At 36.3% G+C, this 12,947-nt stretch overlaps 1 protein-coding gene across 3 annotated transcripts in view; it reads right to left on the reverse strand.

Annotated features, from left to right (window-relative positions):
- RNGTT (RNA guanylyltransferase and 5'-phosphatase) overlaps positions 1-12,947 on the reverse strand; it is a 304,153-nt gene that overhangs the window by 200,178 nt on the left and 91,028 nt on the right. For all 3 annotated transcript variants that reach the window (XM_087443866.1, XM_004422111.3, XM_087443867.1), the window contains exon 9: positions 9,054-9,189. In XM_087443866.1, the coding sequence (XP_087299992.1) occupies positions 9,054-9,189 (136 nt within the window). The remainder of the gene's footprint in view (positions 1-9,053; positions 9,190-12,947) is intronic.

Raw genomic sequence — 12,947 nt, forward strand, 5'->3', positions numbered from 1 at the left:
ACCCTCCTGCCTGAAACAACCAAAGATGCGGACAAAACGTATGAAGCGATGATTTTCAAGGCACTGGACATCCAGCAACAAAGGACAGTAATCCCTAAGAGACAGTAAATAAACTATATGAGCCCTACAATTGTCCCAGCTTATTGCCTGAGGAGAATTTCCAGGCTTCGATGGAGGCAGGGGGATCCCAGGTAGAGCCCAGCAGTCTCCCTGAGTTGAGAAAATAGAACAGGTTGTCTAGGGAGACCAATGAGGCTAGAGTTCTCAGGGCAGAGTATCAGAGAGAGAGAGAGTACTCAAACTGTCCAGAGATCTGCAGATAGATCCCCATGAATATTCAACAGAGCATGCATATGAGGAAACTACTCAAGGCCAGGCAAAAAACCACGACCAGTCTTAGAGCAAACCATATTTGGCATTGATACAAGGTTGGGAGTAATGCCTGTTCCCACCAACCAGATTAGAAAATTTCATAATCCACAGGGCACTGAGTACTCAGAAGGATCTTGTCTCAGTAGTGGAGAATAATTACACCTAGACTAAAGACTGCTCTAGTCTACCTAACAAATCTTAAAAACAAGACTCAAAAGGTACAAACTAGTTCCCAGTAAATTAACTGCATCCCAGAAAAAAAAGCTCAAGAATATTTATAGGAATACAAAAATAGCAAGCCCCCAACAAGATAAAATTCAAAATATCTGCCATCCAACCAAAAACCACCAGGTATGCAAGAGGTAAAAATATACAACCCATAAAGAGGAGAAAAATCAATTGAAATAGGCCCAAAACTGAGAGACGTTAAAGTTAGCAGGAAAGAACATTAGGACAGCTTATTATAACAGTATTCCATATATTCAAAAAGTTAAGTAGAGACATAGAAGACATAAAAAAAGACTCAAAATGAATTTACAGAGGTGAAAACTACAATGTCTGAGGTGAGGGGTAAATGGCAATTTACACACTACAGAAGAAAAGATTAGTGAACCTGAAGACACAGCAATAGAAACTATCCAAAATGAAACACACAGAGAAAAAAGTTTTGTTTTGCTTTGTTTTTTTAAATAAACATTAGTAATTAAATCTCCTAAAGGGGGGAAGGTAGAAATCATGGCAATAAATTTTCTACTTTGGATGAAAATTGTAAACCCACAGATAAAAGATGCTCAACAAACCCCAAGCATAAGAAACCTGAAGAAAACTACATCAAGGCACATCAACTTTATATCCCTCAAGAATGTGTTAGAAATTGCTCCACTGTCTTTCGGTATCATATATTGCTGTGGAGAAATCTGAAGCTTGAATCCTTCATTATGGGCCCTACCCTACCCCCAAAAAAATTCCTGCATGTTTGACTTTCCTATCCTCTGTACTCTTCTATATTTCACTCCCTTTAGTTGAAGTCCCCAGGCATCCACTCTTCTGCCTATCCATCCAATATTTCCTGAGCCCAAACTATGTATTAGGCATAGCTCTAAGAACTGAAGAAATTAAGCATATAGTCCTTACTTTCAAGGGATTTAGAGTCCCAGAAAGAGAGGAAAATATATAAATAGCTAGGTCTAATGAAGAGTTATAGTTTTAATGATAGATGGCCATATAGCTAGAATGACCATGTAGCTTATTATCTAAACCAGGATACTTTTGAGAGTGAAACAGATTACTATTAACTATACTAAGATAACATGTGTACACCTATACTACTACAGCCAAATAAGGACATACTGTGTAAGCATAAGGAGGGGGAGTTATTTCTACTTGAAGAGAAAGAGACAGACTTGATAACAAGGTGTGTGACCTATTAGTTGAATCCTGAAAGATGCAGTGGATATTTTCTAACTGGACAGTCGATGGGCCAAATGGTATTACAAAGATAGGAAAAAAGACGGTTTGGGGCAAACTGTCCAAAGCTCAGTATAGGTGGAACCTATGGTTCAAGGGCTCACAATCAAATATGATGCTAAAGACATAGGCATGGCCCAGATATAAAGAATATATGTTGAATAGTTTGGCTTTCATGCTATGCGCATTGAGGAACCACTGAAGGGTTTTAATGAGAAGAAGTAATTAACTATTCTCTGGAAAACCTGTGGGCGTTCAAAGCCCATCTCAAAGGTAACCCATTCCTTGAAATCCATTCAGATAAAGGCCACTTGCTTCTAATTATCATAGTTCATCTAGGTGATGAAATGTTCTGGAATCAGATAGTAGTCACGGTTGCACAATTTTGTGAATATACTAAAAACCACTGAATCGTACACCTTAAAATGGTGAATTTTATAATATGTGAATTATATTTCAATTTTTAAAAACAAAAAAAAAGAATTCTAAAATCAGTTCTTCAGATTGAAGAAAAATGATGGACCCCAGATACACAGCATATATTAAATGTCAGCTATGTACATATTGATTATACACATTCTATAAATATAGGAACAACAAAATGACTAAAAGGAAATACATCAAAATGTTAAAATGTAATCTCTTCTCGATTGGATTGGTGGTTACCAGAGGGGAAGCGGGGAGGGAGGAGGGTGAAAGGGATAATTCGGTACATGTGTGTGGTGATGGGTTGTAATTAGTATTTTGGTGGTGAACATGATGTAATCTATGCAGAAATAGAAGCACAATGATGTACACCTGAAATTTTTACAATGTCATAAACCAATGTTACTGCAATAAACAAAAAATTTTTTTAAAAAATGTAATCTCTTCTTGATAGTTGAATTTTTTCTACTTTATAATGCACCGACTTTCTAAAATTTTAACAATGAATGTGCATATTCCTTTATAAAAAATTAACAGTTGAAAAGACAAGCCATTTCTCCAAGATTCTTGCTATTAATTTTAATGATTAACTGCTATATCTTTCTCTTAACCTCAATATAAAATTGATTGAATTCCACTGGATTGTTTCAAGTGAATTAATGCCATATTTCTAAACCTCTATTTTCCAAATTTTGTGGGTCAAAGAATATAATTTAGAGAGCAAAACAAAAGCTTCAATGCTCACATCCAACAGCCAGACAATTAGGTAGCTTGAGTTATTCTGGGATTTGGAATTTTACAAAAACAATTTGCAAATGAAAATGTAGAAGAAACAGGAAACTATAGAGGACTGTTTTAATTAAGTAACTGGAAAAACAGATATGGCAACTATAATTCTGGTCCAAGTAAATTGACATCATGAAACATATTGCTATTTTAAAACCTCACAAGAGTCTATTATGCTGCTCTCAGTTACCAAAGTTTGGGGTGAAAATAAATAGTATTGCTAAGTTAAATTTGCAGATGGTTAAACATCTAATTTTTAAGCATTATTTCCTACCTGGAATGCCCTTAGCCCATGCCCAACAAAAATCTCTTTCTATAGAAATCTTTCCATATCTAATGCCAACTCCTCTATACAACATCTTTAGTTCCTAACTAATCAGACGCAATTTATTTCTCCTCTAAACCACCACAGGACTTGTTTTAAATACCAATCTTCAGGTTATTGTTTTATTTGAAGGTCTCCTCCATCGTTATCAATCATCCTCCACCCCTGCCCAATGAAGTAAAATGTCTCAAGGTGAGGCATTTTCCTCAACCATCTAGGCAATGCCTGCACTCTTGGCCCAGCAACTGGAACAGGACAGGCACTCAAAAAATATTACTTCAGTTATAAACTATACTAAACTTTGGCAAATGCTGTAACTTAAGAGTCTTTTTCTTCTTATTTTATTAATTTCAATGCTTAAAAACTATACCTTAAATAAAATGAAGGTAACAAAAACTAAAATGTTCTTGCTGTTCCCATAAACTAACTACCAGAGCTGCCACATTGGCTATGCAGTTTATGTACAGCACAACTCCAGGGGTGCCAGTCACAATAACTATGATGAGAATGGCACACCCTGGAGATGTTCAGTGAACAATACAGTAGTCCCCACTTATCTGCGGTTTCGCTTTCCGAGGTTTCAGTTATCTGTGGCAATAAACATCACATGAAACATCATGTTTCATGAAAACATCAAATGAAAAATCCCAGAAATAAACAATTCCTAAGTTGTAAATTGCACACCATTCTGAGTAGCATGATGAAATCTCATGCCTTCCTGCTCCGTCCCATCCAGGACATGAATCATTCCTTTGTCCAGCCTACATATGCTGTATAAGCTACCCGCCTGTTAGTCACTTAGTAGCCATCTTGGTTATCAGATCGACTGTCATGGTATCACAGTACTTGTATTCAAGTAACCCTTATTTTACTTAACAATGGCCCCAAAACCAACTTCATTATTAGTTATTGTTGTTAATCTCTTACTGTGCCTCATTTATACATTAAACTTTATCATAGGTATGCATGTATAGGGAAAGCATCGTATATATAGGGCTCGGTACCACCCGAGGTTTCAGGCATCCACTGGAGGTCTTGGAACGATACTATCCCCCTTAGAGAAGGGGGGACTAGTGTACTTCCAACCTATGCAGTGGCTCTGTCAACCACAAAGATGTGTGTGTGCTTGCAGCGCATACACACACACACATACACATTACAAAAGTTTATGTATGTATATCTATGTCATTTTTATTACAAAATGATATTTTACTACACACACTGCCACAGGAATGAAAATATCCTAGTAGCCCCACAGAGTACACAGCATAGATAACAGTTTTGTGACTCTACAGTCACTCTTTGCTCAGTCTGTTTGCTACTCAGTCTCCATCCAACTATACTACCTTCTTTCCTCCTTTCTAACCTTTAGTACCTGGCTCACAGTCATCCTCTCTACCTGGACCCCTGTCATCACTCATTATGACCTGTCTAGTACTTTCCTTAATCACTTTTCCACTGCTCTTCTTCACACAACCTCAACCTCTCACTCTCTCTAGGTCACATCCTGGACCTTCTCATCACCCAAAACTTTACCTCAGAAGTGACTAACTCAAACATCCCATTCTCCAATCACAATGTTCTATCTTCTGGTTTGCAAGCTCCAATAATTAGCTGATGAATAAAAACAAGCACATGGGATGGGAGCAACAAGTACTTAGGTCACTTGGAAAAGTGGTATTCACTCTGTCAAACAAATAAATATCCATTTTATGCAGGTGATTTTCATTAGGGGAATTCTATCATTGAGAGTTTAAGCGAACATTCACACGCCACTCCCTATCATCCCAATATCTGTTGATATAAACCAGAAATAGAGGAGAAAATTTCACCTTGATTAAGATAGGAAGCATTCTCATACAAATTCCAGAGAATATTAGCCAGATGTAATTCAATCCGGCTCATGAAAGGGTTCAACGTTGAAGAAAGTGAAGAAATTTTATTAAAGAAGGTGAGTAGTATCCCTGTAGAAAGGAGACTTGAAGTTGTGGGAAGTTACAAGAAAGATGTAGAGTCCCTTTTCTCTCCAAAGAAAGGCGGTGAAGGTGTGGCAGGCAGATAAACCACACAACCAAACACGTCAAACAGAAAGGTGAGTGGTCTGGAGACAAGCCTACCAGAGAGTACTCTGCAGAGAAAAATATAAGCTTATTGCTGTATAGATTTGCATTTTATAAAGTGTAACATACTAATCTAGCCTAACTTCTTAATCAAATAGCCTATTTACCCAAAAGCTAAAGAAGTGAGCAAAATCTAAGGGCAAACCTCAGAATAGCCAGGAGACTGGGTGTACTTGGACTGTCAGACATTACATTGTATGCTAAAGTTATAGTACTTAAATCAATCTAAAACTACCACTGGGAGGCCGGCCGGGTGGCGCAAGCGGTTAAGAGCGCGCGCTCTGCTGCGGCTGCCCGGGTTTCGCCAATTCGGATCCCGGGCGCGCACCGACCCACTGCTTGGCAAGCCATGCTGTGGCAGCATCCCATATAAAGTGGAGGAAGATGGGCACGGATGTTAGCAGAGGGTCAGTCTTCCTCAGCAAAAAAAAGAGGAGGATTGGCATCTGATGTTAGCACAGGGCTGATCTTCCTCACAAAAAATAAATAAATAAATAAATAAAACTACCACTGGAATACAAAATATTAATGGAACGGGAAAACAAATCAAGACAGAAACAATACTATATAAGGGAATCCAGTATACAATAAAAATGATATATCCAATTAAAAAGAAAAAACAGATTAGCTGAATGGTGCTGAGGCAACAGTTTAGATATCTGGAAATAAATAAAACTGCACCCACCCCTATCTTATTCTTTTTATCAAGATGTATTTCAGATACATCAAATATTTAAATATCCAAATAAAAGTACTAGAAGGAACGGAGGTATTATAATAATTCTGAAGTAAAAATATCCCTCTCTTAAAATGACACAAAAGCCAAGGTATTTATAATTTTACCTATATAAATTTACCTACGTAAATTTAAACTCACGCCACAGAAAAAGTAAAAATACATTTTTTTAAAGTATGTGTCATAAAGTAATAATACACCAACAGACAAAAACTTCTCATAAGTCAATAAGAAAAAGATGAACACCCAATAGAAAAATGTTTAAAGGATTTGAATGGGCAACTCACAGAAGAAATACAGTAATTCACAAAGAAGTTAAAAAATGTTAAATCTCACTAACAATTCACGTAAATGCAAATTAAAAGAGGTAAACATTTTATTATATGCCAGACACTATTATCAGCACTTTATAAACTATCCAACTTAATCTTCACAAGAGCACCAAGAACTAAGTTCTGTTATTAGCCCCACTTAACTACGGATGAGGAAACAGTAAACTATATCAAGTTCGTCATGTAGTAACTAATAGAGACAGTAAGGCACAGTTAGAGTTAGTGCTCTTAACCACTAGGCTACACTGTCTTTTAAAGTAAAAAAGTCATTCTTTCCCTCATCAAATTAGAAAATATCAAATTTTCAAAACCCAGTGTTAAAGACAGTGTACAGATCCTTTACGTATGGTTGGTAGAACTGTACACGTGTTCAAACTTTCTGGAAAGAAGGGTGGCAATTATATATGTCAATATTTTAAATGGGCATGCCTTTGAATCCAGCATAGTGAACATGGTATGGTCCGTTATCACCCCTTCCTTGGAAGCACTACTCCTCTTGCACTCTAAGTGGTACCACTACCAATGTGTTCCTGGCCTCCACGGTCACTCTTCCATGGGTATATAACTCAGGCAACGCCCTTTGGAGTCTTCCCTTGGATCGATCTATGGATGCTGGGAGAAGAAGTTCTCTTTCTGCTTGGGCTACAATGCAACTTGCCTCCCATGTGGAAAGGGACTTCATGCAGAATGAGACCAAACAGACAACTAAAGCAAAGAGAGAAAAAGACAGAGCCGGGCCAACATCAGTTGAGCTCCCAGATCCAACCTGAAGCAGGCCAAGCTAAAACTTAATTATTTGTGCCAGGAGAGTTTTTTTCCTCATTTACTTTAGGTTGGACTCCAGTTGCTTGCAATCAAAAGATTCTTAACATACATTACAATCTCACCTCTAAGAATCTTCTTAATTATAAAATTGCACAATTGTGAAAGGAAAAAGGTATAAGGATATGCATCCAAGTGTGTCTTATAACAGAAAAAACTACAAAAAATCAAAATGTCCACCAAAAGACAACTGGTTAAATAAATTATAGACTTGTTTCTCAAATTTGCCTGATTAGAATCACTTGGGCACTTATTAAAAGTACAGATGCCTTGGCCCCTGAAGAGTTTAATTCATTAGGTCTAGGATGGGCTACTGAGATGGGTCATATTTTTAACAAGAATGCTCTACAATTTTCACAATCAAGATAGTTTGGAAACTTCAAACTATGGTATTTACATATACAACAGTATACCACTCAGATAGTTATGCGAGAAAGATGTCCAAAACAAACTGATAAGTGGAAAAAAAGATAAGTTATAAAACACATGCAACATGTGGTTCTTTTCATGCAAAATTATGTAACTATCCATGTGTGTATATATTTTACCAGAGCACTCATATACAAGCACGGCAGAGGTACCAAGGTTATTCAGGATCTTACTGGGACTGGAAGGGGTCCTAACTGCCCTAAAGATTCTGATATACATTCTGTTTAAGAATCTATGCTCTGGGGTGGCCCCATGGCTTAGCGGTTAAGCGCGCGCGCTCTGCTACAGGCGGCCCAGGTTCAGATCCCCGGCGCGCACCGACGCACCGCTTCTCTGGCCATGCTGAGGCCGCGTCCCACATACAGCACCTAGAAGGATGTGCAACTGTGTCATACAACTATCTACTGGGGCTTTGGGGGAAAAATAAATAAATAAAATTATAAAAAAAAAAATCTATGCTCTGAGTTACTATTACTAATATGAATGGGTTACATCCCTCAGGAGCAGATGTAACAGTGAACACTCTGGCACAGAGAAAAGTCTGGAATAATGTTCATTAAAATGGTAACAGAAGTTACTCCAGTGGTAGCAGTTCAGGTGATTTTTATCAGCCTTTTGGTAATGTTCTGTATTATTTTAATTTTTATTTACAATAAACCAATATTTTTAGAATTGGGGAGAAAAAAGCTTGTTTGCATGGAAGAAATTTAAAATATTTTTAATCAAGTAATTTCATGATTATTAAATATAGATTTTCTGAAACAGGAAAATTCTTATCAGCTTTCAAAATTCAAATGTAAAAGTACAGTGGTTGCTTTCAAAGGCATGATTCTCTTTAAACAAAACTATTAGTCCATAGCTAAAGAGCCAAGGGAAAAATGTGGTATGTCATATCACATAATTAAAATTCAATTGACAAGTAAAATAATAAAATAAAATTAGTCTTTTTTTAACAAGAATTATTTTTTTCAATCACAAAGTGCAAAAAAATTTAAATTTAATTTTGTTCACATACCCAAGACAATGACCAAGTGATAGTAAGAGTGGGTAAGATATAAATGGAATTTAACATCCTAATAAAAAGTGGATTTGATTCTTTATATGTCAATTATACCTCAATAAAAAAAAACTAGATTCTAAATTTCCTATTTAATTAATAAAAATACATATTTACTTGCTAGAGAAAGAAAAATGTCAATGTTTAATTGTTTTTAAAAAAAAGATAAAATATGACTTACCCCATCCAAGAGAGTATTTGATAAATGTATACGGAGATCTTTACGAAATGGAAATTCCAGATTTGAAACATGAAACACTGAATTATCTCTATCAATCATAAAAACTTCATTTGTGCCATCAATCAACATCATATATCTGTAAATGAAACATTAAAAAGGTAATATTAACGGTATAATTCATGAATAGGGTCCTAAGAAATAACAATTAAATTGTTTTTCCTTAGACTTACAATAGCTGCGTGGAATAATGTTCACTAGAGTCCCCCCCTCCACCATCATTCAGATTAAAGTACTACAAATACAAATATTCTCTTTCAAAAATTTTTTGCTTCCTATAAAAAACACAGGGTATAGAGAAATCAAAGCTTTTTATGGAGACAATGTGATGTTCAAGAGCAATCTTATGATCCATCTTAGGAGAGAGTAGTTCTTTAATTTTTATTAGCTCTTAAACATCAGAGTTTACAAAACACACACATATATGCAATTATTGCATTTTATTGGCTCAACAACTGTATGAATTAGGTATTACTCTCTCCACTTTGCAGTAGAAAAAAAGAGAGAAAGTAAGTGATTTGCAAACGGCCAGAACGCAAACTATCCAATGCTCTCTCTACCACACTACAGTTAGCAAAACAGCTAACTCCTCTTTGAATCAATATTATGATATAGCCAGTATCACCACTTCAGGTACAATTCTCATTTATTATTATAAGATTAAAATATTTTTAAACACAAGCTCATGAGAGTTTTCACTAGCCCTTATCTTCTTAGAACCAATCAATATATGGGGGAATTTATACTTTAAAATGCATCATTCTTCAAATGGTCAAGTTATCATCACTGATTCCCCATCAGTGGATCATCAAGAACAGAGCTCTACTCCACACCACATATAAAAATAAAGTCTAAGTGGATTCAAGTTGAGGAAATTACAGACTGACACACTATGCTACCAGATAGATAATGGCAAAATTTGGGGTGAAAATGGAGACTGTGCCCAGGTACCAAACTCTTCAAAGAATGAGAGAAAATTGACAGGTATAAATTCGAAAGTTAAAAGGCATGAGCCTCAAAGGAACAGAATCGTTTTGTTAAGTTTTATTTTTTGTTTGTTGTAAAATGGAAGAGTGGAAGAATAATAGTCTGGATGTACCACTGAGAATGCTGACCAGTCTGTCCAACCCACGAGGTACGTCAGAAAAAAGAAGAAATGACCGAAAAATGGAGCTGAATCAAGTTAAGGCCAGGGGATAGAAGAAACATTAAATGAAGAGATGGAAGCTAACATAGTAGATGGTGGCTAATATAATACTGGATAATTAGTTTCCCATAAACGACTGTTCTCAAGAGCAAATAGACATGTTTTGGATAGGTGAGGAAAAATGGGAGAACTGATTGAGGTAAGAGAAGTGTGCGACAACAGAGTGAAGAGCAGTAAGGAAGACCACAGGGGCTTACATTTTGGGACTGGACTGGACGCATGCTGTTACTAGTGTCTTCAAAACAATTACATAGTCCCAGCAGGCCCCTGGGGAGGAGGTAGAGAGCTTAGGCCCTTGCTACATACTGAAACAGCTGTAGTCCTAGTAGACAGGGATCATGGAGACTCAGGTTTCACTAGGACAAATAAAATCAGCCTCAGTCTGGACTGACTATGAGAGACTCCTAGACCAACTGCCAGGCCAGCAGGCTCGCAGTCAACAGGAATATTTAGCTCCCAAAGTCTTCCTGCACATGCTTTTCAGAAGCAGAAATTCCTGATGGATAGGGAAAATCTAGGCTTCTTGGAAGAAATCAGCCTCGCCCTGGATTGTGTTTCAAAGAAAATTTAAATCAACATAAAGAAAAAGCTAAATAAAAAGCAATTGTGATATCTTCTGCAAAAATGGTATCGAAGACACAATCCATCACGTTGTTTAAGGACCTAGGCCAGCATTTTGCAAAGCTTAATGTTTACTTTAAAAAGCATTTTGTGGCAAAATAAATTAAGGAAACATTGTACCTCTCAGAAAGTCAAGATACATATTAGGAATATTTAAGATTATGAGAACACATGTAAGTCTGTTTATCTTATTTAGCCCATTGTTTCCTAAACTTAATCCTGATATCTGGTAATATTCAGCAGAATTGGTGTTCCATATTCACAACTTGAAAAAAGCTGACTTATGCTAATAAATTTTACAATTCAGATAAAAAGAAATGGCTTGTCTCTTCTGATCATATGATGATGACAGAAATTATATTTCCCTTTTCATTGGGTGCCCAGAAGCTCAGAATTAAATACAATGTTCACACGGAATAAATATTAAATCCAAGCATGCTGGTATATTTGCTTTTTCTGTCATAATTGTTTATTTTCTATTCATATTTTAACACACCTATTTTATATATATATATAAGTATCTTACTAGCAGACTTTTCTTTTTACTTCAAGTAGAGTATTAATTAAAAGAAAATACTGTTTTTGTACACTTATATGTAAACAGATTTAAAAGACCAAGGAAGACAAGGCTTTAGAAGACAGAATTCACTATAAAGGATTGCCCATGGGAAACACAGCTTGCATCTGCAGAGATACCAGAGAAATTATTTAGCAGTTGGTATTTAGGGATTCTTCTGCACATATAAATTTTCAGGCTTTGGAACAAGTTTCTAGCATATGCTTTTTGGTTTGAACTCCAGTCATTCCTAATCAGGTGTTCTTTTGTTTTGTGACACCTACAAAAAGTGAGGAGCTACTTGACGTTATGGAGAGAAGGTAAGGAACGTGGAAATATTTCCACATCACTCCAAAGTCTCTGAAAGCAGCCAGATTCTTTAAAAAGAGGCAACTATCCCCTATCCCACACACTGTCAGATGCTGGCTTAGTATATAACTATAGTTCTACCTTCAGTGGGTATGAATCACTACTGTAACATAATTTTTTATTAATTAGGAAATTACCTCAATTGCAAATTTAATATTCAGAATTACTAAGTTATTTGTATTATGTCCATTCTCATTAAAAAATAAAAATTAATTAATTCAGTAGAAGTTTCACTGAATTAGAAAACGCTGATTGACTTTTTATATTAAACTATATATACCAAAGCCATACAGATTACAGAAAAGCCATATTCATAAACTGCTTTACTTTTTTTGTGTGTGTGAGGAAGATCAGCCCTGAGCTAACATCTATTGCCCATCCTCCTCCTTTTATTCCCCAAAGCCCCAGTAGATAGCTGTATGTCATAGTTGCACATCCTTCTGGTTGCTGTATGTGGGACGTGGACTCAGCATGGCCGGAGAAGCAGTGCGTCAGTGCACACCCGGGATCCGAACCGGGGCCGCCAGCAGCGGAGCGCGTGCACCCAACTGCTAAGCCACAGGGCCGGCCCCAGTTTTACTTTAAATGCTGGTTTTCCAGCTTGACTAGAAACAATCTTTCAGGGCAGTCACTGAGATGTGAGATAGCTAATCAAGTAAAACCACCAAATATACCTTAATAAAATTTAGGAAGTACATAATTAAAGAAGAAATTTGATAAAAAAATATATTGGTGACTAATAGCATTTTACACATTACTAATAGTAGTCTGAGACTAAAATAGTCTTTAAACATCTTATAATTTAAATTTATCACCAATTCAGACCAAACCTGACCATCAAGCACATTTCTAAGAATTTATCTTACCTACTCTATGAAAACAGAGATCATATCAACTTTGTTTTTTCCCACAGATCAAGTGTCTTGCACAGTCTATCTGAATACACATAGAAGGCACTCAATAAATACCTGTTAAGCAGGACTATATGTACAAGGATGCTCATCACAGCATTTGATAACAGTGAAAAAATGAAACTCAGATGTCCATCATTTAGCAGATAAGTTAAATAAATACTGCACATCCA

Source organism: Ceratotherium simum, chromosome 19, assembly GCF_057802395.1.
Source record: "Ceratotherium simum simum isolate JZ-2026a chromosome 19, ASM5780239v1, whole genome shotgun sequence".
NCBI lineage: Eukaryota > Metazoa > Chordata > Mammalia > Perissodactyla > Rhinocerotidae > Ceratotherium > Ceratotherium simum.